Source organism: Hemicordylus capensis, chromosome 2 (genome assembly GCF_027244095.1).
Source record: "Hemicordylus capensis ecotype Gifberg chromosome 2, rHemCap1.1.pri, whole genome shotgun sequence".
Lineage (NCBI taxonomy): Eukaryota > Metazoa > Chordata > Lepidosauria > Squamata > Cordylidae > Hemicordylus > Hemicordylus capensis.
Window position 1 is genome coordinate 165,250,252 of NC_069658.1, and position 27,404 is coordinate 165,277,655.

The 27,404-nt window shown below is 46.6% G+C and overlaps 1 protein-coding gene across 9 annotated transcripts in view; it reads left to right on the forward strand.

Annotated features, from left to right (window-relative positions):
* LOC128344317 (rap1 GTPase-activating protein 1-like) overlaps positions 1 to 26,608 on the forward strand; it is a 38,704-nt gene extending 12,096 nt beyond the window's left edge. For 4 of the 9 annotated variants that reach the window (XM_053294220.1, XM_053294221.1, XM_053294226.1 and 1 more), the window contains 3 exons: positions 1,286 to 1,441; positions 5,160 to 5,294; positions 12,325 to 13,581. In XM_053294220.1, the coding sequence (XP_053150195.1) occupies positions 1,286 to 1,441; positions 5,160 to 5,294; positions 12,325 to 13,068 (1,035 nt within the window). In that variant the 3' untranslated portion in view covers positions 13,069 to 13,581. Of the gene's footprint in view, positions 1 to 180; positions 415 to 1,285; positions 1,442 to 5,159; positions 5,295 to 11,932; positions 13,582 to 23,098; positions 23,202 to 23,882; positions 23,969 to 24,091; positions 24,162 to 24,334 lie in introns of those variants that run through there. The other 5 variants (XM_053294227.1, XM_053294224.1, XM_053294225.1 and 2 more) reach the window with 5 other exon arrangements.
* The last annotated feature ends 796 nt before the right edge of the window (positions 26,609 to 27,404 follow it).

The window sequence follows — 27,404 nt, forward strand, 5'->3', positions numbered from 1 at the left end:
GTGGGGTTAAGTAGGCCATGTTGGGCTCAGGCGCGTAACAACGATCAGGCAAGGGGAGAAAGTTGTCTGGGGGCCCCACTGCCTGGAGGGGCCCCCCAGAGGCACCTCACGTGACTCCCCGTTGCCCCCTGCCCAGCCCCAAGGCCCCTCAGCCACTTGCCCTCTTCGCCGTCTCTCCAGCTTGTTCTCCTGGCCGGCCATCCAGGCAGCAGACAAGCGGCCAAGAGCTCCTTTTCTCCCGCCTCTCAGCTGATCGGCGGCTGGGCGGGGCTTCCAGGGAGGCCTCGTGTAGGCCTCTGTGAAGCCTGAACTCCAGTAGGGCCCAAGCCAGCCAGGAAGGAGGAGGCAGCCAGAGTGTTCTCTGCAGCAGAAGACCCCTTGCTGCCATGCTCAACCCAGACCAGCATTTGCCAGGTAGAGTGTGAATTCCTTTTTGTGGTTACCCCCATATATAGGGCTTTGATATGGGGGGAGGGACTGAGAAGTCTCTGAATATTTATTTTTAAACAGCTTGGAAAATTTGCTAGCTTAAAAAAAACTAAAAAGTCCTATAAGTGGCTTGTTTCATGGCAGAAAATTACAAAAACTTCTGGAAGAAACAGTATTATATTTATTTTATTCATTCATTCATTCATTTATAAATGCACTTATGTTCAAGTTGTTTTGCAACCCAGAAGGTCTGAGTGAGAACTGTGAAGCATGTCTTGTGCTTTTATTTTATTTTATTTTATTTTTCTTGTGTGTGAACTGCTCCCCAATAACTTGCAGGGACTTCAGGGTAAATCTCGCCAACATGTGAATGCAGCACCTCTATTCCAGAGGAGATGTGTGTTAAAGGGCTTTAAAAGCCTCCTGTGAAAAACCTCCTGGAATCGAACTTGACTGAATTTGTTCAGAATTCTGAGAAAACAAACATAGGCTCACCCTGCATGGTTGAAAGTCTCCTTTGCTAATCTGCAGCGAGGGGGCCATTTTAATAATTAGCATTGCTAGTGTGTTCTAGGCATTAAACGTAGCACAAATATATAGTACTCAATGTATATCACAATATATTGTGACGTGTGCGTGTGTGTATTCAGTGAAATGTATTTCCAGGCAGCATACTTATTTTGGAATATCAGACTTAAATCCTTGGGGGCCTGGGGTGTGCGGAGGCCCTGGACTTTGAGTGGGGGGGGCCCATTTTAAAATCTTGTCTCTGGGCCCATTCCAACCTTGCTACGCCCCTGGTTGGGCTATTTGCTGTTTGGAAGGATAACTCCCTCTCTTGTGTGCTTCCTTCCAGCTTCAGCGGAAGCGCCACATTGGGAACGATATTGTGGCCATTGTCTTCCAGGATGAAAATACTCCCTTTGTCCCTGACATGATTGCCTCCAATTTCCTGCATGCCTATGTGGTAGTGCAGCTTCATCACCATGCCCTTGGGGAGACTCTCTACAAGGTAAAATGCACACCTGGGAGCCATGAACACTTCAAAAGTAGCACCTGCTGCATCTCTGAACTTTTTACGTTGCCTAAGCTCCTTGCTCCTGGCCATTAGGCCTGTGTAAATATTTGGCTCCAAGTAGCCAAAGTCAGATAATCCTCCGGGCCAAAGTCAAAGAACCCTTCCGAAGTGACTATCCCCATTGCCCACCTGCTCACAATGTTGCGCTGTTCCCCGCAGTGGTGGAGACCCTTAAAGATGCTGCTGGATGCTCTGGCAAACTCCAGTGGCATCTGGGAAGGCACGCAGGGAGCACTGGAAAGTGAGGAGTCCATGGGAAAGCACGGGAAGGATTCCACTTCCCAGACATTGCTGCAGCTCACCAGGGCACCTACTGGCCACAGTGGGGCTCTTCTGCTGTATTAGCAGCAGGGAGCGGCAGTCATGTGCCTGCATAACAGGGTCTTAATCTAAGTTGCACTTCGTCCCTCAAGAGGCAGGGATCAGATTGCTTTGCCATTGCTTAAAAGATGTGGAAGTGAAGCCTTTCGTGCTCACTGGTTCTGTGTATTTTGTTAAGAATGGCCAGTGTATCATATGTGTGCCATTCTCCACCAATGCACAGGGTGCTGCTTGTTGTCCTCTGGTATCCTTAAATAAGTACCGAATTGACTTCTATGATCACACTGGTAACGCTGACTCTGATTGGTGATAATGTGACCCATTCTTGTTTGGGGACAAGAACCTGGATAATGGCAGGCCGGTTAGTTTCTTAGTGCTGCAGAAGCACCCAGCACAAATCCTGGAAGGAACAGGAGTGGGAGGCGAAGGTTGCCGAGGTGTTTTGCCACTCTGGTCTGCGATCTCTTCGGAAAAGCTAAGGAGGCTGTTCACACGAGCAGCCTGGACAGAGCTGCTTGCATGGAGCACCGGCTGTCAGAGCCGATCTTGGCGCTGCCCTGCCGGGTAGCCGAATTTCTGTCCTGGGGCTATTCTCGGGGTAGACTGGTACCCTGGTCATGTGTCTGCTGGGGCTGCCTGGAGTGGAAATGCCCCCAATGCGCCTGGCTCCTTGCGCAATGCATTGAGGGGTTTCTGGAGGCCAGGCTGTGTTCCCCAGGCCTCCAGATGGCTGTGCTGCCATGAGGAGCATGGCATTTATGGGCCTGTGAGTCGTGCAGTCCCGGAAACAGTAAAGATCATCTGGGGAAAAGGTCAGATCGATCCTGCCTCCCCCCGACCGCACCCTCCCTGCCCTGCTCACAGGTTGTGAGAATGACCTGAAGGAGTTCCCTGGTGAAGAGAAATGCAGCTGATCTGATCTCTTTAGAGTTATCAAGGCATTTTTCGAGCATTGCCTAGTAAACCACAAATAAGCCATCTTATATTATTATTATTTCTCTGTGTAAACCGCTTTGGAAACTTTTGTTGAAAAGTGGTATATAAGTATTTGTTGTGGTGGTAGTAAATTTGCCGGTTAGCTGGGAATCAATGCAAAGATATTACAGTGAGGTGGGAGAAAGAATTGACAGAGGCAAGGATTATGTGCAAAGGAAAACTTTCAAGTTGGAATTAAATAGCCAACAGTGTTGTTCTTGAATAGCACAGTGCTGAATAGCACAGGGTGTTTTTAGGCTTGCTTGGGGTTTTTTGCATGTGAGTTGCCATTTTGGAGGGGAATGGAGAGAGGGCAAGCTCTCCTCCAAGTCACTCTGCATGCAAAATGGATCCGTTTCCTGCTGCTCTGAGGCTCCAGACCCTGCCCTACACAAAGAGCCTTTCCACACAAGCAGTGTGGAGAGCCTTACCGGGCTCTGTGGGGGGAGAGTGGGCTGAGCCAGGAGCCAGGAGCCGACCCTGGGCGGCCAGATTGGCTGCCCACACAACTCTGGGCTCTGTCACGAAGCCAGGAGGGGCGGTGGGGATCGGGGGCCGCCCGGCTCCTGGAAGTCCCAGGATGCCCCGTGCAAGTGCATGGGGCATTTTGGGGAGACCCCCGAGGCCGGGAGGCTGCTTGTATGTAGCCTCCCGGTCAGGGGTCTACTCATGTGTTGCTGCGCCTAGTAAAAGAGGGTTAGCAGAGTGCTAACGTGGGGGGAACTTAAGCGGGCTAAGTGAAGTAGTTTGTTTCGGAAATGCCTCAGAGTGAGGCAGAAACTCAGGTTGTGGTTAAGAATTGGTTAAAGGGTTTGCAAAGTGTTTAATTGTAAGTTGCTACAAGTCATCAATCTGTCTTGTGTTGTAATTCAGGCAAGAGGCCCCTCTCTGATATCTCCAGATAGTGAAGCGTGAACACTAACTCCTTCAAGGACACATCTGGCTGGAAGGGGAGTAGCTGGAGCAAGATGACAAGGGGGAGAAATGCTCCATTATAATAGAGGAATGTTGTCTAATTGCAATAATGGTAATAATTGTAAAATGACGATTAAGTGATGCTGACCAATGAGGATTGTATACACTGAATACACTTAAGATGAGTACAAGACCTGAAGTCACTGATGTAATCTTCATCTCAGGTTGGGAGCTATTCCACTGAGATCATTGCTGGCAATAAATTCTGCTTTTTCTCAACTGTTGGTGTCAATTTTGCACTCTGAACCCGGGAGGGAATTCTGCTACAAGAGAACTAGGAAAGGCCTACATGGCTAGGCCTTTCCTAGCTTCTTGCTACATCAGGAAGGAAAAAGAGGAAGAGGAAGTCTGTCTCTCAGCTGAGAGAATGAAACCTGAGACTATCAGCCTAAGAAAGGGAAAGTAGAGTAGAAAACGTCTAGTCAGATATGGGGCTCCCTTGCTCACTATCTCTACCCCTCGTGCCCCTAATGGTCAATAGGGTTACTGGGCTAAGAGTCGATGCCATCGGGAGCTGCATCTCCTCACACTTCTGGGTCTCCTCCACACAGTTTCTAACTGGTCAAAGACCAAAGAAGAGAAGTATTTATAATAGAACTTGGTAGGAGTTTGCAGTTGAAGGTGGACATCCTTGGACTTTTCTAGATGGCAGGGGTGTGGTTTTTTTTGTTGGTTTTTTTTTTAAAGCTTCTGCACAACTTCCTAAGCCGCCATTTTACCACTATCCAGATGCTTGCGTGGGTACCCATGCTCCTTCCTATCATGGTTTGACTCTCTGGCCACATGTTGAGCATGGACTTTGTGTGATTTTTCACAGTGCTCCCTGCCACCCAGCTCGTGGGTTCTGAGAAGAATCTGTCCCTTTTTCATTTCTGCTGAAGAGACATACGCTATGCCAAGTGCTGGCTGGGAGGTGGTGCTGTGAAAATGGGGCAAGGTCTGTGCTCAGCATGTAGCCAGAGAGTCAATGGGGAGCCCACACAAGCCGATGCTTGCATCTGGACAGTGGGCGAGATGGCATTAGGAAGTTGTGTGGAAGCTTTGAAAAGCCTTCATTTTACTGCTCTCTGGAAAAGCCCCTTGTCTCCGCTTTCACCTTGCTTCTCAGTCTTAGAGTCAGAGTTTACTGGCATGGCAGGACCTCGTTTTCTGTGTGCAGAGGCTGTTTTTGTGTGGGGGGAGCATTCAAACATGCATGCAGCCCGTAACCTGCAGCCCAGGAAAAAGGTTCCTCTGTGAATTGACTGATTGTGTAAATTAGCCCTCCTATATACTGTATATATATATACTTGCCTTGTTTTCTGTTATTCTGACTTGGCTGTCTGTCTGTGCTTGTGTCCTCTTTGTTCTCCCACATGGGTGCCTTCTCTTTCTGGAGCAGGAGCGGACCCGCAGTGCTCTTCTCGAGAGTCTTTATGAGGAGCTGCAGATCCGGAGACGCAGTATGATGGGCTTGGCCTCTGGAGATGATGACAAGATAGAGAATGGGGGTGGTGGCTTCTTTGAGAATTTCAAGGTGAGAGAACAGACACTTCGTTCCTTTTAGTGTAATGGTGTGTTTATCGATTTCTTGTTGTTCTGGAGAATATATGCAGTAACAACGGCAGGCTTGGGAGTATTGAAAGCACTTCACAAAAGTCCTCTTGGTTATTTCCTCTGCAAGGTAGGTTTGCAACACTTCCTCCAAGTTGTCGGTGTAAGGAGGAGGAGGGCTGAGGCCAAGGCCAAGAGACGGGGCTTACCGAAGGCAAAGGACTTCCCTGGCTCAGAGTTCAGACTTTCCAGCCACCAAACTGCTACAATTTTGCAGTACCTGATTTCCAAAGAAAATACTTCCACATGTCTAGCTGCCTTTTGCGGGCAAGTTGTTAAGACTGGGGAAGCTATTGCACCAAGTTCTGGGGCCCCAGTGCAAGTTCTGGGGCCCCAGTGCAAGTTCTGGGGTCCCAGTGCAAGTTCTGCGAGAGGTCTCTTCCTTCCCCTTCCAGCTCACTCTTTGTTGTGCTCCCCAATGCCTGCACACTTTACAGTCCTCCTAACTTGTACAACTTGCACTCTCCCTGTCTTACTATAAAAAAATTACAATGAATGGAGGGGATGCATATTCTGTCGAATAATGAGCCCCTGGTGGCGCAGTGGTAAAACTGCCGCCCTGTAACCAGAAGGTTACAAGTTCGATCCTGACCAGGGGCTCAAGGTTGACTCAGCCTTCCATCCTTCCGAGGTCGGTAAAATGAGTACCCAGAATGTTGGGGGCAATATGCTAAATCATTGTAAACCGCTTAGAGAGCTCCAGCTAGAGAGCGGTATATAAATGTAAGTGCTATTGCTATTGCTATTGCTAATATTAGAAATGAAGAGTGAGGGAGGTCTGACATGCCATGATGTAAGCAACTTAGTCCGGTTTCATTGGTTGCTGTCTCCCACTACAGTCCAGGAGCAGGCAGAACAGGTTTTTGGGGTGCGTGGTCTGGGAAGCAGGACCCCAGCCCTTGCCTAACATGACACGGAAATGCCATGATAGCCCCAGGCAAAGTGCCTCATTGGGAGCGGGAGGATTTGCATGGAACTTGTTGGAAGTGTGAATGGGATCAAGGCTGGAGGATTTCATACCCTGTTTTGTACAATGCTGGGGAAGTCCACAAGAAGAACCTTTGCATCAGCCGCAGTTGTCTACTAAAGTGTTGTGTCCTGCACCTGGGCACATCCACAGCCTTTGGGTACATCCAAGTTTGTAACTTGTCACATCACCTTGCAGCCACCTAATGGCACAGGAGGGAAGTAACGTGCCTAGGGAGCACGAGGTTGCTGTTTCGAATCCCCACTGGTATGTTTCCAAGACTAGTATGGGAAACACCTGTATTGGGCAGCAGAGATATAGGAAGGTGCTGAAAGGCATCATCTCACACTGTGCGGGAGATGGCAATGCTAAACCCCTCCTGTATTCTACCCAAGACAACCACAGGGCTCTGTGGTCTCCTGGAGTCGACACTGACTCGACGGCACCACCTGACTTTCCTTGACATCCCCTGGGCAGTTTCCATCTTGCTTTCCCAGGCTTTGATGGAGCTGCCCCTGCCCAGGACTGGAGAAATGCTTGTGGGGCTTCCTTCCACTGGCCGAAGATAGGAGGACAAAGGTCTGTGGGGACCGAGTTCCTTCTCTCCAGATGCTTCTGGGCAGACTCTGCGAATAATCTTTACTTCAGCAAGAAAGAGAGGTTTCTAGTCCCTCCCGGTAGTTGTAGATATTCCTCTATATTCCAAGCTTCTTTTTCATCCGAAAAGAGAAGCCTGGTAAGAGGAAGTCAAAAGCAACCTTGAAGAAGAGAGATGATTTTTTCATACTTACAAGCCCCTCGTGGCAGTTGCAGCTTCTCCTGAAGAATGCTCCTGTTCCACCCATCAGCAATGGCAGCTAAATCAAGCCTCCATGGGCAGAGACAGTATTCTTATACCAACTGCTGAATACCAAATACCACAGAACTATCACCTTAAAGGGGTGCGGGGTGGGGGGATACCTAATATCATTCTCTCTGCCCTTAAGTTTTTTTTTTTTTTTTTAAAGACTGAGCCTCCGGCTGTTACCGGCAGTGACTAACCAATTGCACACAGACAGGCAGGTGGGGAAACAGCCCTCCCTTCTTCTTTGTCCCCTGCATTTGGTATTCAGCAGCATACTGCCTCTGCCCATGGAGGCTTGATCTAGTGGTCAGTACTGCTGGTGGAACAGGCAGGAGGAGTTTTGAGTGGGGAGAGAGCAGTGGATGGAGGTGTGGGAGTGGCTTGTAGCACCCCCACTTTTTGGAGGGCCCAGCTGCCCCTGGCACAGGGAGGGGCACAATGGTTTTGCAAGACCAACACAAAAAAATTAGGAACTAGATCAGTGGTTCCCAACCTGGGTTCCTCCAGAAGTTGTTGATCTAAGCTCCCAGCATCCCCAGCCATAATAAATTGTAGCCAGGAATGATGGGAGTTGTAGTTCAGCAACATTGGGAAGAACCCAGGCTGGGAACCACGGACCTAGATTAAAGGGAGGGAGGGGGGTGCATCAGTGGGAGGAGGGATGCTGTTCTTATGAGCGTGTTCTGGTCTGCTCCTCCTTCTCTTGCTACCTCTCCTGCTAGCCCTGCTCCACCTGGACTTGAGAGCGCTGTGAGCCATCTGCAATGCAAGGGTGATGGAGCTGAGGGAGCTAATTAAGCCAGGAAAAGAATCAAGTAGGGAGTAACCTAATGGCCCAGCGGGGAAGTAACTTGCCTAGGGAGCAAGAGGTTGTTGGGCTGAATCCCTGCTGGTATATTTCCCAGATAATGGGAAACTCCTATATCGGGCAGCAGCGATATAGGAAGATTCTGCAAGGCATCATCTCATACTGCGCGGGAGGATGCCATGGTAAACCCCTCCTGTATTCTACCAAAGAAAACCGCAGGGCTCTGTGGCTGCCAGGAGTCGACACTGACTCGATGGCACAACTTTACTTTAAGAGGAGATAGCAGCCAAGTCTTCTAAATAGCAGCACGGGGGAAGAAGAAATCGGCTCCATTGTTTTGGCAGGAAGCAGCCTACCTGCTAGTCATGATGAGGTCAGATGCCACTACTGTCTGAGTGCCTTACCTCGGGGATGAGATCACATATCTGTTATTCTTGGTTATTTCTGGAGTGTAAAAGGCAGGAGCTTGAAAGAAATGAGAATATTGGACAGGAAATGATGTAATGCCCTGAAGCATGCAACTCCTGCTTTTTCATGATGGTTGGCAATCATTTGGCACTCCCCCAAAAGGTGCAGAGTTTCAGGGGCAGCACTAAAGGGTTTAATTTCCTTTGGATGAAAAAGAACACAGGTGACTTCTCTTGTCTTGGTAGTAATTGCTTCATTTACAAAAATGCAAGCAGAGTATTATGAAAGCAAACGAATGTTCTTATAGCAACAGCAGATCCAGTAACCCTCAGTCAGAACCTCAGAGAGAGCCTGCGTGTCCCAAAGATGCTTCAGCCAATTTATCGTCCTGTTTCTCCTGGGCGCTTTCCAAACTAGCTGCTCAACAGCAGCAAAATGCCTCTGTTCAGCAAGTTGTATGTGGAATGTAAACAGCAGGGAGAGCAGTCTTGCAGAAATTAACAACCTGAAAAAACAGCAACTTTCTTAAACCGGATATGTGACGTCATAGCACGATATCGCAGTGATTAAATTCAAAACAAGGCACTGGGAATGTGAATGGCAGGCACCCTGCTGTCTGCAAAGGGACTGCGGTGTCACGACGCAGGAAGTGTGGAAGCACACTTCAGAGATACGCCGTGACCCCGTTGCAGGGTCTAATCTGGAAAGCGCCCTGGATTCAAACTATAAACTGGTTCCAAATTGTTTTCTCTGTGCCCTACCAACAGTTAGAAGGTATCGCCTTTCCAATTCTGATGGCTATTGCATTCCATGGACTGGAGAGAGACTTACAGATGGAACATTAAACATCCTTTGGCTGTTTAGATCCCCGACTCCTTGGTTAGACACAATAATAATTATCCCTCTCTCACTGCACTAGAATGAGGGGTCATCCCATGTAACTGAATGCTGATCAATTTAGGACCAACAAAAGGAGGTACTTTTTTTACACAGCACATAATTAATCTATGGAATCCTCTGCCATGGGATGTGGTGATGGCCACTATCTTAGATGGCTTTAAAGGGGCTTAGATAAATCCAGGGAGGAGAGGGCTATCAACGGCTACTGGTCTGAGGGCTATAAGCCACCTCTAGCCTCAGAGGCAAAATAAATACCTAAATACCAGTTGCAGGGGAGCAACAGAAGGAGAAAGGGCATGCCTTCATCTCTTGTCTGTGGACCTCTCAGAGGCATTTGGTGGGCCACTCTGTGAAATAGGATGCTGGACTAGATAGGGGCCTTGGGCTTGATCCAGCAGGGCTGTTCTTATGAGGATAGACCCATACACAGTAATCAAGATGACCAAAGATACAGCAAAACTTGTAGCCCAGTCACCCAATGGCTATGTTTCCCACAATGTTATAATCATCCCTACCCAAAAACAGTGATGTAGGAAGGAATGCAGAAACTTTGCAATAAAAAAAGCCAAAAAATGTCCTATCCTAAGGAAACCCATATTATGCAATATGTGTACATTACAAAAGTGAAGTATGTATTCCCGTATTCTGCACAATTTTGTTCTGATTTTGCTAGAAGCACTGAGCCATGCAAGGCAATGGAGCCCACTTTCCTAGCCCACAAGCATTCTACTGATACCTCTGCCCCCGTTCCCTCTAGCTAGCCTGGCTTTGGGTATCTCATGAGTAGGCGTTGCCTGCTTGAGTGAACCGGCCAGCTCTAAGGCTCTGGAACCTGCTTTTCTGTTCACAGAGATGACCCGGATGCTGAATTCCTGCCAATACCAGCAGCTTGTCTGTACTTGCACAGAATTGTGGCGCTCTGAGTAGGCCCTCCTACTGCAGGCGTGTCCATAGCATATATCTAGACCAGGGCCAGACAACTTCCTGCCCTCCAGCTAGTGTTGGACTTCGATGCCCATCATCCCTAGCCACAGTGGCCAGTAGTCGGGGATGATGAGTTTTGTACTCCAACAGCTGGAAGGCTGCAGCCCTAATCTAGAGAGTGCATTTTAAACCCCTCAACAAGCTCCATCAGACCCTGTGGTACTTCTGCAGGAGATGCTGATATTTCCGCTTAGCTCTTGCTAGGGAAAGGGATCAGGCAAGAATCAACGAGGCAATCTGCATTACTGGCTTTTCACTAAGAAAATGAGGATGGGAAGCAGCAGGGCAAAGGGTCTCTTTCTATGATGGACTCTTTCCCTGCCTCTGATTTGGAGAGAAAAATGCATACTCAATGCCCTCATTCAGGTTATCAGTTGTTGGGATGCACCACTGTAGTGTGGGGAATGCGGGGGCACTGAATCTAGTGGCAGACCATATCAACACCACTGACTTAAATGGGTTTGATATTCATTTTCCCAGGGAACCCTTAGAAATGTAATTGTTTCCCCCTGGAGTGAGAATGGAACCTGTTCAGTGCATGATATTGTTGATCCTCTAACATGTGAAATGTCTATACGAGGAAAGAGGCACCTCTTCCCAATGGCACCAAATTAGTTCCCGAGCTGGCCACCCTGTTTAGCGAAACTCAGGGCTGACAAAAACCAAGGAGGCTGGCCACAAGCTCTTCGTAACCTCTGCTCTTGTGATATAGGTGCTGCAGTCGACAGCACATCCTGTAACCTGCCGCTGTTTAGTGCTCTCCGTCTTGGGGCTTTTTGCAATATAGACACATCCTGAATTCTTCTCTCCTTTGTAGAAGATCTGTCCCACTCAGGTCTGGTGCTTATTGATGGCCCTTATGGATAATCACTGACTCTGCTTTCTGCTTGTGCTGTACATGATAGTCCATGGCTAAAGTTTCAGTCTTAAGGGCATTTTCACTTGAAAGCAGATTCCATTCAAAGCAAGGAGACTGAACCACAAATGTGCTTAGAACTGGGGTACAAGCAGGAATGGGCTCTAGAGCTGGTAAGATTCTGGACTGCATGACTTCTGTGGCAGGTGAACTTTTGAATGACTTTTCACTTAACAAAACAGAACCACCTCCCTCTATCTAGTATACTAGAGTCACAGGGCAAGGCTTGTGCTGAACTTTACTGCCTTATATCCTAATATTGTGTATGCATGGTTGGGTTTGGTTTTGTTTGCTGCAGGGTGGGCCGCATTCAGAAATGCAATCCTCCACCTGCAGTTTAAAGTGGCATAATTTTGCCACATCAGCAGGAACAAAAGTGAAAAATGACTCACAAAGAAAAGTAGCATAAACAAAATAAAGCCCCTTGAACTAAACTAGGTACCCCCCTCTACGATAACTGAGTAATAACGGAAAACACGGGAACAAAGAATGAACAGAACAAGGACGGGCTGTAAAAAGAAAGGTTGAATAAGTCTTAAGTACGGACACTGTCTGCGATAGGCAACGTTGCTGACAGTGTTGACTTAGGAACCACGTCGGCTTGATATAGGGCTCGAGATAACCAGCAGCCAACCAGGCTTTCCTGACTCAGCATTTCTATTGCCTCTTCTGTGAGATCTTGCGCCTGCGTGTCTCCCACTGAGCCTTTCTCTTGAGATGTCTTCTTAACACAGGTGAAATTCCAGCTTCCTCCTGATCAGTCTCCTCAGCCCTCATCTCTGCCAGGTGTTCAGATTGCTCTGTCTGCTGCTGTCCCAGCTCAGCTCCGGAGTCTGTTCTCACAGCCAAATCCTGCTGCTGTGCCTCTGAGCCTGTACTCTCAACCGAGTTCTCCCGCTCCTCCTCTGACTCTTCTGACTCAGAGGGCTGGGCCATGACATTGCCCCATGTATACCTGCCTGCCTTTGATATGTCATCGAGTAAAGCAAAGCAAGTGTGAAAAGAGATAAAGTATTGCTTATTCTACATTCTAAAGTGGCCCGGACACATTTGTTGGTACCCCTAGAAAAGATCATAAATAATTGAATTAGAGTGATTTTTCAAATTAGCTGTTTTCTTTAATTAGTATCACACATGTCTCCAGTTGTGCCTCCAGTCATTCCGCCTATTGAAATGGAGAAAAGCAATCACTCTGCTGTTTGGTATCATCGTGTGTCCCACAATGAACATGGACCAGAGAAAGCAAAGGAGAGAGTTATCTGAGGAGATCAGAAAGAAAATTATAGACAAGCATGTTAAAGACAAAGGCTATAAGACCATCTCCAAGCAGTTTGATGTTCCTGTGACAACAGGTGCAAATATTATTAAGAAGTTCAAGGTCCATGGGATTGTAGCCAATCTCCCTGGACACGGCCACAAGAGGAAAACCGACCCCAGAATGGGCAGAAGGATAGTGAGAATGGTAGGCAAAAAGCCAAGGACAACTTCCAAAGAGATACAAGCTGAACTCCAAGGTCCATCAGTGTCTGATCGCACCATCCATCACTTTTTGAGTGACAGTGGGGCCAATGGAAGAAGACCCAGGAGGACTCCACTGTTGAAAGAAAAGCATAAAAAGCCAGACTGGAATTTGCTAAAATGCATATTGACAAGCCACAATGCTTCTGGGAGAATGTCCTTCGGACAAATGAGACAAAACTGGAGCTTTTTGGCAAGTCACATCAGTTCTATGTCCACAGATGAAAAAATGAAGCTTTCAAACAAAAGAACACCCTACCTACTGTCAAACATGGAGGAGGCTCGGTTATGTTTTGGGGCTTCTTTGCTGCGTCTGGCACGGGGTGCCTTGAGTCTGTGCAGGGAACAATGAAATCTTCAGACTATCAAGACATTCTGGAGCGAAACGTACTGCTCAGTATCAGAAAGCTCTGTCTCAGTCGCAGGTCATGGATCCTCCAACAGGATAATGACCCCAAACACACAGCTAAAAGCACCCAAGAATGGCTAAGGACAAAACATTGGACTATTCTGAAGTGGCCTTCTATGAGCCCTGATTTGAATCCTATCAAACATCTATGGAAAGAACTGCAACATGCAGTCTGGAAAAGGCACCCTTCCAACCTGACACGGCTGGAGCAGTTTGCTCAGGAAGAGTGGGCCAAACTACTTGTTGACAGGTACAGAAGTCTCACTGAGAGCTACAGGAATCGCTTGTTTGCAGTGATTGCCTCTAAAGGCAGTGCAACAAAATGTGAGATTAAGGGTCCCATCATTTTTGTCCATGCCATTTTCATTTGTGTTATTTGAAATATTATGTTGTATCAAAATTCTAAAGTAAAGTCTGTTTTTCGTTAAATGTGGAATAAACAATGATGGGTGCCAATTACGTTTGTCAGTTTCACGGTTTTTCAGAGACCATTGTGGGTTCTTCTTTTTTTGTGGAGGGGTACCAACACATTTGTACACGTGTGTAGGAATAGCCAGAGTCTGTGGAGCGAACTAGATAAGACATTGAAGACACAGGCAGCGTCTGTTTGTTTTAGTTTTTTATTTTGAACTAAGTGTAAACTCCAAGTTTGATGAGAGCAGCAGCAGGGGGAAGAAGGGGTGTTTAGCCCTTTCCCCGTGGGCTGTTTCCCCATTCTCAATTCTGCCCCTGCTTACTTTCTCCCAGCATCTCAGATCACCAGCGGACATCCTGACTAACTAAGTGTGTGTGTGCTTCAAGGGACTGAAGGGCAGGTTGGGAGCCCTTGAAGAGTTCCCCCCTTTCCTTCTACATGCACCCTGTTGATCCAGAGCCCTTAGAATCCAGAGCACTCCCCACACTCCAGAAGGGCTCTGCAAGATTGGAAACGCATTGCTGGCTGGGACTTGTGTAAGGGCTCCCGTCATGGCCCCACAGTCTCTTGAAGTGTGCGTACTTCATTAGTGGGGATGTCGGCCACTGTATCTTTCCCAGCCAGGAGAAAAGCAACTGGGTAGAATGTTTTTGATCAAGCAAAGGGCCTGTAGGGAAGGCATTAATCACCGCCTCCCTCATTGCTACTGCTCTGATCAAATTTAAATTAGGAACATAGGAAGCTGCCATATACTGAGTCAGACCATTGGTCTATCTAGCTCCCTCAGTAGTGTCTTCACAGACTGGCAGTGGCTCCTCCAAGGTTGCAGGCAGGAATCTCTCTCAGCCCTGTCTTGGAGAAGCCAGGGAGGGAACTTGAAACCTTCTCCTCTTCCCAGAGTGGCTCCATCCCCGGAGGGGAATATTTTACAGTGCTCACACATCAAGTCTCCCATTCATATGCAACCAGGGTGGACCCTGCTTGGCTAAGGGGACAAATCTTGCTTGCTACCACAAGACCAGCTTCCCCCCTTGGCAGCATTAAAGTAACAGAGATTTCTCTTGCATCACCTCTAATTTGACCCTCCACTGTGACAGTGGAGTTTACAAACCAAAGTTGCAGCTGGCCTGCCTTGCTCTCCAAGAGTAATGCTCAGTTTTAGTTGCAAAGAAAGTAAGTGTGTGTGTATGTGTGTCCATCCCTTCTCCTTAGAGTCACGAGGGCTGGAATATCTAAATCGGATCCACCTTGTATTATGTCAAACTTGTGTCTTGTCTGACTCTCCATGAGAATGGGGAGCAGTACAAAGCCAAATTTCCGGCGTACTCCTAACGACTAGAGTGCATTTGCCCTTCTTCAGCTTAATTGGAAAGAACAAATGGACAAAGCCAAGAGAGATTTAAATTACCTTTAAACAAAACAACAACAACCCTCTTCCCTACCAGTCAGGTTTTCTCTCTCTATGGTACCACTAAACACATAATTGCAGAGAGGAAATATGACTATGTGGCTCTTCTTCTTCTTCTTTTTAAAAATTAAATTTTTATTAATTTTAACAATAATCATTCACAACACATTAAACAAATATGGACTTCCCGCTCACACCTCCCCGTGAATCACCAACTATAGAATTAACCCTTGCTATAATAATAATTCAAAACATAGATTTAAACTTTACAAACACAATTTTGATCTACTCAACCTGATAATATTACTAAATTTCAAACCCTGTTGTAAAATCAATATTAGGAAAATAGTTCTTTAAATACAATAAAAATGGTTTCCAATCTGCTTTAAAACATTCTAAAATTTGGTCTCTTATCAATACTGTAAGTTTTGCCATCTCCGCATGTTCCAAAATTTTTATCAGCCAATCTTCTTTTGAAGGCAGTTCATTGCTCTTCCATTTCTGTGCATATATTATTCTGGCTGCCGTGGTAGCGTACATAAAGAATGTTAAGTTAGTTGTAGAAAACACTCCTTGTGTTATTCCCAGCAGGAAGGATTCTGGCTTCTTAGGAAATGTCGTTTTAAATATTTTCTTTAACTCATCATATATCATGTCCCAAAAGGCCTTAGCCTTCCTACAAGACCACCACATATGAAAAAAGGTTCCTTCAGAGTGTCCACATTTCCAACATTTGTTTGAAACATTTTAATACATTGATGCCAGGTTTTTTTGGTGTCAGATACCACCTATACATCATTTTATAATAATTTTCTTTTAAAACATAACATGCAGTGAACTTTAAATCAGTTTTCCATAATTTTCCCAGGATGCCATTTCTATATTGCACCCCACATCTTGGGCCCATTTTACCATAGTCATTTTAACCATTTCGTCTCTTGTCTCCTCCAAAAGAAAGAGCTTATACATTTTAGAAACTAATTTTTCATCATTTTTACACAGCTCTTTCTCAAATCTCAACATCTGATCCTCAAATCCAACTTTAAGATCCTTCTTATAAACTTCGTTTAGCTGATGGTACTGAAACCAATCACTAACCAAATTTTGTACTTCAATTAAACTTTTTAACTTACAGTCCTTTCCTTGAAAATATAACAGATCCCTATAAGTACCCCATTGCAACTGGATATTTACCACTTTACGTGGCTAAAGCTTCAATCAGAGATACCCATAGCGGATTTTTAGGTTCCAGACATTTTTTATATTTTACCCATACCCATTACCCATTAGACTCCTCCTTACATAGTGATTCAGAAAGTCTTTATGTATCTTACTTTTTTCATACCACAAATATGAATGCCATCCAAACCTTCTATCAAATCCTTACAAATCAAGTATTCTAGGATTTCTTAATGTTATCCATTCTTTTAACCACGTCAAACAAACAGCATCAAAATACAACCTTAAGTCTGGTAGGGTAAGACCACCTCTTTCCTTTGCATCTGTTAAATTCTTAAAATTGATTCTTGGTCTTTCCCCTTGCCAAACAAATTTAGTTATGTCCTTCTGCCATTGCTTAAAACAAGTTAATGTATTGATTATAGGAATAGTCTGAAAAAGAAATAACATTTTAGGCAAGACATTCATTTTCACCACTGAAATTCTTCCCATTAAAGACAAATTCATATTAGACCATCTTTGTAAATCAGTTTTCACTGTATTCCATATTTTAATATAATTATTTGAGAACAACAAAGAATTATTATTTGTCAGCCAAACCCCCAGATATTTAATTTTCTTCTCCACTTTCAACTCACTTATTTCAGAGAATCTATCCTTAGATTTCTGATTCACATTTTTAGTCAAGACCTTCGTTTTAGTCTTATTTATATAAAACCCAGCCAATTGGCCAAATTGTTGTATTTTTTCCCAAGAGTCTTCCAATCTTGTCCAATGGATTTTCTAAAAAGAACACAACATCACCTGCAAAGGCTCTTAGTTTATATTCTTGTTTCCCAATTTTCGGGCCTTGTAAGCTCCACACCACAACTCATATATCTTATCACTGCCAGTTTAATTTAGACATATTCAATAGCAAACAGCAAAATGCTTCTTTCATAGACTTTCTCAAACAGCAGTGGGGGAAAAAAAGCAATAGTAATTCCCACTAATATAGGGTTTTTTTTTAAGCTTTAAAGCTTTCCGTCCTTGATTTATAGTCAGAAAACTTACAGCAACGGCTTGAGTTCTGTGAAGTCCTTCCAACAAAAGCAGGCGCAATTCCAGCAAGTTATCCTTAATCACACTGAGAGGCAGGGGCGTAACGATAGGGGGGGCAGGGGGGACACGTGCCCTGGGCGCCACTTTGTTGTACCACGTGGGGGGGCGCGCCAAAAAGTGCCCCTGCCAAGCCCCTGCCTTTACGGGGGGAAAAATTTTTTGTTCGAAATTTGTGTGTGTGTGCAGCAGGCAGTGTGGGATGCATTAAGCAGTCCCCCTCCCTCCCCCTCCCCGGGTCCCCCCCCCATTGCTCCTGGCCTGGGCGCTGCCACGGCGCGGCGCGGGCACCTAAATTTGCAGTGCCTGCCTCCCTCTTGCTGCTTGGGTGAATTGCCTCATCAACGGACCATTCATCATATAATATCACTCCGCTGACACGCACTCCCCGCCCCTGGCGAGGAGGACACGCTGCGCATGCGTGTCTGCCGCCTGCACGTGGACTTCTCTTTGCACGCGGCAACCACGAGGCAGGATGTGGGAGTCAGACCAGAGCGTTTTGTGCAGCAGCACATAAGCGGAGGAAGGATTCGAAGGATTCATAAGCAACGCAAAGCAAGCGTAGTGGTGGACAAGCCAAGGAGGTGTGTGTGTGATGATATTTTACTGTGTGCTCCTTGTGGAGGAGGGGGCTGAGACAAGCCGGCTGCGCTGCCGCGGCCCAATTTCAGTGAAAGGTGCAGGACACTTGCACGAGGAAGGGGCGCTGAGCCTACAGAGAGACGGGGGATGAGTAGTACTAAAAGCAGCAGGAGGTGGAAAAGAGGAGGGAGGGAGGGAGATTGCTCCACGGCTGGTGCCAAGCAGGCTTAGCGGCGCTTGCAGCACTTCGATGCCCCGCTGCTCCTGGGGCCGGGCTACTAAAACGGCGTGCAGCCGCAGTGTCCGAGACAGCGGCCCCGCTGCGAGGAGCAGCAGCGGCGGCAGGAGTAGCCGGCCCAGTGGGCGGAGGAAGAGCAGGGCTGCCCAGCAAAGGCTTGCTTCTCCCGTTCGCCAGGTTCCTTTCTAAACTGCGGCTGCTGCGGCTCGGAGGAGGGTGCCGCCTCCAGAGAGAATGTGCAGGGCAGGCACTGTCCCCCAGAAGAGAGCGCAAGGCGGCTGCGAGCACGTTCCAGCCCCGGGGGTATTGTTTCTGCAAGCCATCTCTGGCTGCAGCCCACAGAAGAATCCTCTGAAGTTGAACACCATCCCGCTTCAGAGCAGCTCAGCAGGCGTAGAAAACAGGGTGGAGATCCCTGCTATCTCCCCTGCTTATCAGGTTGGGGCAGGAGGCGCTGAGCCCAGGAGAAGGCAGCCGCCTCGACAGGAGACGCCCCTCCACGCGCGGGGGACTGCTGGGAAATGTAGTGTTGGCCGCCCCGTGCCCTCATGCCCAGCGCACTGTGAGTTGGCATTTTCAACAGGGGAGGAGGAGGGGGGCTTCTTAAAAGAATCACCCCCCCAGGGAGGAAGGATGACATTTCCCCCACAACCTACAAGCCACCCCCAGACATCAATGCATCATCGCATCAACATAATAAATGCAATTTTCTTTTTTTGCAACACAAGGGATATTTTGTATGGGTTTTTGCAAGACTCTGAATATTTTGCATGGAGGGGGGAGCACGTTCCAGGGGGCAGCGTTCCCCCTGCCAGAGGCGCCGCCTTCCCCCTCGCCCCACATTCCCGCCCCGCGTTCCCCTTAAAAGCGCACTGCAGCTTTAAGGATTCCTGCTAAGTGACGCACATAAGATTCCGAGACCGAGAAGTTGCTGCAAACTACACGAGCCAATCAGAAGTGGATGTGGCTGCCAGCCTGCCCTGCCGCCTGGTCTGCCCTCAGCGGTCCCGCACGTCCCCAAACCCCAACCAGACCGCAGCCTTAGCCGGGCTTTTTCAAAACGCTGGGATGGGATCTTTCCCCGCATGGAGAGGGTGGAGGACTGGCGGTCGCCATAGAAACTGTGCACATCAGTAAAGGAAAAGGGAAGGGTAAGATCCTGTCCTGCTCCTTGCCTTTATCGATGGATTTTATTGTGCATGTATGTAGCTTGCCGTATCCCCCTGGGTTACTGGCTTCTGGTTGCCCAAGAAACAAAACCATGCAAGCAGAGAAACTTGTTTTTAAAACGATAAGGAGGCACGCCTTTCATTGAATCCTAAATCACAATATTCTGTGGGTGAATCTCATTTCCTCCTTTTTACTTTAAAATGTGTGGTAATAAGGATTAAGTATGGTAGCACACAGAAGGTGAGGTGAGGGCATATTAACAAGGAGGGCATATTAACAAGAATGACAGGGGGAGGAATCTTGCTCCAATGTTTGAAACTTTACTGTGGAAAAGGAACTATTATTGCAATCATTCTGGGGATTTTGAAAGCACTGCAAAATCCTGAGCAAATACTCTCTCCTTCTATTGCATTTTTTTTGCTAATCACAGGAAAGGGAAGTGGCTCAAAGTGATGTTAAATGTAAGCACTACACATTAAACAATCATACATGCACGCCAAGTAGAAATGCAAAATGATGTTTTCAAACATTTTGCCTTCCACCTGAGGAAGATTTGTCATAACACTCTTTGAAAAACTGACTAGTGACTAATTAGATTGTATGGTGCAAAGGACATGGTTTTACTTCAGCCTGGTCACACAATTCTTTCTTCATTTACTTCTTTCTTCAGTTCTTGCTGATTCAGCAAGAACTGAAGAAATAAATAAATGAAGAAAGAATCGCGACCAGAGGAAAAATAAACATTACATTCACAAGTAAAGTTTTATAGGCTACCTTAAGTGGCGCAGCAGGGAAATGCTTGACTAACAAGCAGAAGGTTGCCAGTTCGAATCCCTGCTGGTACTATATCGGGCAGCAGCGATATAGGAAGATGCTATAAGGCATCATCTCATAGTGCACAGGAGGCGGCAATGTATAAACCCCTTCTGTATTCTACCAAAGACAACCACAGGACTCTGTGGGCGCCAAGAGTCGGAATTGACTCGATGGCACACTTTACCTTACCCTATCATTATTTCCTGAATACTTTTAATCTCTCATTTCCAACTTGTTGAAATTATGCAACAAAATATCATTTTCCTCCCTAAGGGTTTAATAAAATAAAAATACGGGAGAGAATAAAGCAAATTTTGTATTTTTGAGGTAATATTATGGTAAAATACAAGTTTTCTGAAAGATGTGTGTAAGATGTTGGAGGGGGGGTGCAATTTGAGTGCTTGCCCTAGGCGCCGTCTTCCCTAGTTATGCCTCTTGCCTCCTTCTACGTAGTATGAAATGTTGCCTTTCAGCATCTTCCTATATCACTGCTGCCCGATATAGGTGTTTCCATTCGAACCTGCAACCTTTTGCTCCCTAGGCAAGTTACTTCCCTGCTGTGCCATTAGGTGTGGCTTGTATTCCTTGTAAATCTAGGAGTAGGCAGTTGTGTGTGTGTGTGTGTGCGTGTGTGTGTGTGTGTAGGATCTTGATTATGGAAGTTGGCTGAGTGTCAGGATGGGACAGGTGTCTTGTGTGTGTGCTGCAGTAGTATTTAGGAACATAGGAAGCTGCCATATACTGAGTCAGACCATTGGTCTATCTAGCTCAGTATTGTCTTCACAGACTGGCAGCGGCTTCTCCAAGGTTGCAGGCAGGAGTCTCTTGCAGCCCTATCTTGGAGATGCTTCCATGGAGGGAACTTGGGACATAGATGCTCTTCCCAGAGTGGCTCCATCTCCTGAGGGGAATATCTTCCAGTGCTCACACTTCTAGTCTCCCATTCAAATGCAAACCAGGGTGGACCCTGCTTGGCTAAGGGGACCAGTCATGCTTGCTACCACAAGACCAGCTCTCCTCCTCCACAACATAGAAGTATATACTGCATGTTGGCATCTGATGTAGGAATCTGCTTATGGTGGGCAAACATGTGTTATGTATGCACAGTATGTTGGGGGGGCGGCGGGGGGGGCGCAACTTTAGTGCTTGCCCCGTGCGCCGTTTTCCCTAGTTACGCCTCTGCTGAGAGGTGAGCTTCTTGAATTTTAAGTAATTAATTAAATCCAAACCGTAGAGATTAGATGCCAACCAGCTTCAGTCAAAAGGATTTCCGATGTAAGAGGAGTGAGCTCGATGTCTCCCAGCCCCCACCGCTCTACTTAAAACAGAACTGCGCTCTTCAACACAGCTCTAAATTAAGGAGCTGGCTCGGGGGGAATCTGTGGGCGATCTTGATCCAAACCCTTTAATCCAGGGTGGCGTGGGGGTGGTGGTTATGAAGCCTCAAAACCCCCTTAAATTGCTCCTCCTCGGTCTCCCCTGTTGGGAAGCGTGCAGCCTCGTTAGCAATCCAACCGGAAGTCCGACTATGTGGCTCTTCTGACAGATTAGCCCGTATCAAAATTGTGGTGTCTCACAAGCAGAGAACTGGAAAGTGCTGTGATGTTTGTAGTGCAAGGAATAATGATAGAAAATTGTGCTGTTTGCTACAGAAAAGGGTAAAGAATCCTTGAGATCACTAGTCAAACTAGTGAAAAGGGGAGTCATTTCTCTGGCCTTGAGCTTCTGGAGAATCTAAATGGTCCCTACACAGCCTGGGCTGGAGGAGCGTCTGCTGATGAGCCTTATAGAAATTGTTAGCTCTTTTGGAAGGACTCCTGGCTCTGTGTAGTAAACTGTTTCTCATTTCTCCTTAGCAAAGACGTTGCTGAAAGAATACAGAAGGTACTGGAGAGACCAGGACCCTTCTTTGACCTCAAGTCAGATGGTTCCTCCAGTCCCAGTTCCCCAGAATTCCCTAACAGGAGGAGCAAGTGAGTTCAGACAAAATATTGCTGTGAAGGGAGAGGCTGGAAAAGGTTTCAGTAGAGCACAGAAAAATTGGTCATCCCTACCGTGTTGCTACCTACCAATACAAAAGACATTGGCTGACATGATGTGCAGCCCACCAACCTCTGTAAGGATGCGTTGTGGGGCTCTTGCAGTCGCAGACTTCAAAGGAAGCTCCGACGTTGCCCTGAGGCAGCATCTGTGGAAGCTATGTTTCCACAGGTTTCCCCAGTTGGCACTTCCTCTCAAGGCTGCAGAGCCCCACAGTGGATCCTCCTTATGGAGGTGGTAAGCTGCGCACCATGTCAGCCATTGAGCATAGTTGTTAGAGGCTTGAGCAGTTCTGTTCTCACAGAATAGACTTTAAGTTCTATATACAACAGGAAAGCTTTGTTATAGGGATGTGCGTGAAACGGATTTTGCATTCTGTCCCAAGCTCGGAATGGAATGCAAAATTCCTGGAAAGTTCTGTCAGAACAACCAGTCGTGTCAGTTGTTCCGACGGAATGACCCTGTTTTGAGTCAGAACGCTCCGAGCACCATTTCCAACTCCCAAATGGTGGTGCTGACCACAAAAATGGCTGCCATGTGTGTGCAGAGGCAAGAAAAGCGTCATTTTGCTTGAATGTTTTGAGCTCGAGTTCTTCTGTTCTGAGCTCATTTGAAGGCACTCTGCTCTGAGCTCGGAACACTTGAAATGGCTGGTTCCCAGTCAGAATGATCCATTCTGCATATCCCTACATTGTTGTAAGGGAATGTAACATTTTTTGATCCTGTGTTATTACAAGGGTGATGACTGGGGCTCCTGTTCTTTCAGCAGAATCCCCTCCAGCCAGACATCCGGGTATTGGGTGATGCAGCCCCTGTCCCACTCCTCATCCAATGTGAGCAGCTGTTGTAGAAGAGTGAGTGAAAATGAAACGTCTGAGGAGGAGGAGATTGAGGCAGTCAGTGTGGGGTCTTCTGAGCCCCTTTCACTCAAGTAATTCCCCTGTCTCAACTGAGTAGATACAGCAACCCTAAAAGCTCCTTCTTAACATCTAGTGACGGGGGCCTCTTTCCCATTTCTTTTGTGCAGGAGTTGATGTGTTCCCTTGAAGGTCCCCAGAAGCAGGACACGCTGGCTCAGAGTGCGTGGTTGGACTATAATGTCTGTACACCCAGCAGTACCAGCTCACCAGGTAAAGACAGCAGGAATTCTTGTGTGTTCTTGGTCAGACTGTACATTCCAGGTGCAAGGATACATTGGATAAATTTGTGTGTAGATCGACATTGTTTGTCCAACATAGGAATGGGTCAGTCCAAGATTCTGTATACCCTTATGAATGGTTATCAATGCTATGATTTGTTAATTGAATGATTTTGATATTTCAATTTAAACAAACTTCAACAGATTGTTCAGGTCAACTCATACATTACTCTGGCAGTGTTGTTGATGTGCAAAGTCATGGCAGGCCTCATGACACTACAATGATGACAGGAATGTTTATATTGCACAAGAAGATTTGAATCATATGGGAACGTGTTGCTGCCCTGATGGAAGGAGGATACCAGCATGGGAAAGACCCATGGGTGTCCTGGCCTATTGGCATGATGTATTCCCGATTCTCCCTTCAACCTCCGACATTTAGGGAGGCGACTGAAACCTTAAAATAGCAACACCTCTTGAATTACCCCATAAAAGATAAATAGGGTCAGCAATTTTCCAGGGACTAGTACCAGAAGATTGGGACTGTCTTGGGCACATTTAGTTAGCAGGTGATTATGATTCAGTGTCACAGTTGGGAAAAGGATGAATCTAAAGCTCCCAAAATATGTTGATTTAAAAACCTGCTTTTTTAAAACCCTTGGTTCTTTTTCAGTAACTCGGCTGCTCCCTTCCGGCAGCGGTGCAGGCTCCATGGAGAAGGGGAAAGGTGGCAAAGTGGATGCTCAGCGTTACAGCCCAGTATGTTTCAGTTTTTTCCATGACATTCAGGAGGCAGGGAGGTGATTCGTGGGTTCTTCATATCTAGGAAACCAGGGGCAAGGGGAAGAATTTTTAAGAAACTGCCACTTCCTTGTTCCACAGGCCTCCATTTTGTGCTGTGTGTGATATCATCGCTGGAGGGGTGTCTCAGTGCATGCTGGGTAACGCACAGGTAATCCACACCCTAGGGGGCCTTGGTGCCCTAGGGTAAGGGAATAAGGGCATGTGGGGAAAAGATGACGGAAGGGAAAGGGACTCTGCCGTTCCTACACAACCTGGTAGAAAAATGTGGGTTGGAATCCAAAGTAAAACATCTTTGGGTCTGTGTTCTCCTTTGCCCCACAGCACTTCCCAATCCCTTTTCCTTGGCCCTCTTGCCACACTGTGTGGGCCATATCTCGAGAAGATGAATATGCTCTGTTCCCTACCCAGCACCATTCTCTCACGGAGTCTCCTGCATGCTTCTAACAGGCTCGGTAAACCTCCTGGCTAAATTCTCCCCCAAATCTCTGTTCCTTATGATGCCCTTCTGCCCTCCGTCTCTCTGTGTTGCTGTGGCTTGCTGCTTTTCTGAATCTTCTCTCTGCTCACTGGCTAGTTTTGTGTGTGTCTGTCTTTGCTGCTTTCTGTCTCCTGTCATTAAGGTTGGTTGCACCCTTTTGTCAGTTTCCCAGTGTGTTTAGGGAAGTGTAAGGTGTTGAGGTCAGGAGAGGGGCAGCCAAGGCTAGGGAGGCTTTCGAATGGCACGCTGCAGCCTCTTTGATCTGTAACTCATTTTCCAGGCAGTGTACTCTTTGACCCCTGAATACTACCTGATCTGGCACAATATTGATTTTTCAGTCTGACTTTGCAAGAGACAAGCAGAGCGTCTTGCAGCACAATGGATGTCAGGCTATTGTGTGGGCTCCATAGATCAGGAGGATACAGGAAGCCCAGCCCACTGGACCCTCATCACTTAGGGTCCATCACTTAGAGTCCATCACTTACCTCATCACTTAGCTGCTTGTGCCCTAACAGGCAGTGCTTTCTGCTTTGGAGGATCAGCCCCAATTGAACCCACAGTGTTGATTCTGAAATCCTTCCACCATCTTTCTACCCACTGAATATCAAGCAATTGATTCATATGCCCACATGCAGCTAACAGGCTGCTTGGCTCTGCATGACATTTGGTAAAAAGCAGCCACAGGGGCCGGTGTCCAGAATAGGGCTGTGGCATGTAGGGAGGGGGATTTTACCTTTTATCATGATCCCAAATCCAAGTTGCAGGCTTCTGCAACTGCTATTCAGTAAACAAACCACCAAGCAAACAAGATGCTTAAAATCATGTCTATTTTAGCCCTGGTGACCAAACTTGTCATGTGATGGCATTGGTGCATCCCTGCAAACAGTCCAAATGACCTTGAGGCAGACTCAGGTTTCTTGTGGTCAATAAATGGTTAATAGGGTCTGCAAGCTGCTCTAATTGCAAACTGCAAACAGCACAATAACTCTTGTTGACTGTGGAATGCAGGCTGGGGCCTCTCTGATATCTCCAGATAGCAGGGCGCTAGCTACAACACCTTCAAGGACACGTTTGGAAAAGGGAATGAAATAGTTTGGCTGTATGGAGGGAGGAGGAGGGGATGGAATGCTCAATTATAGTTAGAGGAATATTGTCTAATTGTAATAATTGTAAAATGACGATTAAGTGATGCTAACCAATGAGGACTGTATCCACTGAATGTAATTGAAATGGATATAAAAGCTGAAGTCACGATGTAATGGGCATCTCAGGCTTTGGAATCTATCCCACTGAGATCAATTTTGCTAGCAATAAAAATCTGCTTTTTCTCAATTGCTGGTGTCAATCTCTCACTCAGAACCCGGGGGTGGGTGGGGGTTCTGCTACAACCTGAGTGTTTATTGCTGACTTGTGTATCAGCCCAGAGTGAGTGTGTAAATTGGCCTCCCAGCTGCATTCATAGTAAGTGCCATAAGTTGTTCTTCCTTACTTTCTACCCACAGTCTCCTCCTCTTCCAGTACCGAAGGGTGTTCCCTCCAATGGGATGAGCATTCTGGGAAGCCTCTGAGCAATGTCATTTTCCTTGTAGAAAAAACCTTGTGGAAGGGGATTATTTCAGGCTGGCTAAAAAGCCCACACAGATCTCTACAGCAACCACTTGCCCCACTTGTTACCCCTGCTAACTTGGCAAAGAGGCACCTTTTAACATGGTGATTCTCTTTATTTAGCAGGGGGAGAATAACCGACCCTATCTACCCCCCAGCAGAGTACTTCCAGTGACTGTTGCTGCTGTCTCTCTTATGTTTCTTTTTAGATTGTGACCCCTTTGGGGACAGCGATCCATCTTATTTATTATTTATTCGTTATTTCTCTCTGTAAGCCACCCTGAGCCATTTTTGGAAGGGCGGTATAGAAATCAAATCAAATAAATAAATAATGAATCGGTTTTGGGGTTAAAATAATTTTAAAAAATGATTCATTTATAGCTTCCTCAGCTGGTCACCTGAGATTTTTTTTACTCCCGCCACACACATTGACAAGTCTGGATTCTTTATGGAGGCTGCTGGTAACTGACAGGTCACTTTCTGGCTTCTCCGCTGCAGTGTTGTCTGGTATAATCTCCAGGAGGGGAGGGCTTTTTCTATCTGTCCTTATTACAACTAAAGTTCAGTGTCCATGATCCAACATGGAAAGATTCTTGTATTCAACTAAGCCTTCTCAGGAAGGCAATGTCTATATCCCAAATTCATTCTTCAGACTCCAGGCCTCAAAAACTGAGTACTGAAAGATTATAGCCGGTTTGTAAGGAGGCCTGCTCCAACAGGTGATGCATTATGCAGCATAAATACATGTGCATATGATAGCAGGAGGTGTGTGTGCTCCATTTCATAATTCATGGGACTCCTCAGACCTATGGAATTTCACTGTACATACATGTGTATGTACAGTGGTCCCTCGACTTACGTATTTAATCCATTCCGAACGCACGTTCGGAGGTCGAAATTTTCGTAAGTCGAAGAGCGCACCACGGAAGTCTGGAAACATTCGTAAATCGAGAAAACCGCATCTAAAAATTCGTAGGTCGAGTAAGCTGAATCTAAACCGGCAACTACTTCCGGTCTTTTTTGTCGCTCGTAACTCGAAAACATCGGATGTCGAGTAGTTCGTAGGTCGAGGGATTACTGTATATGTATGTGACTGTAGGGGACCAAGAGTCAAGTAGGCTAAACTTCTTAGCAGACGAAGTTCATTCTCTAAAGACAAAGTCTGAGACACACATGATAACATATAGGACAATTTTGAAACTCAGTTAAGTGGACTAACAAAACAGAAGATAGTTGAAATCTAATTGACCTATCTAGTCAGTGGGTCAGGAATGTTGAGCAGGATGCCAATAGTGGGGCTCAAAGCCT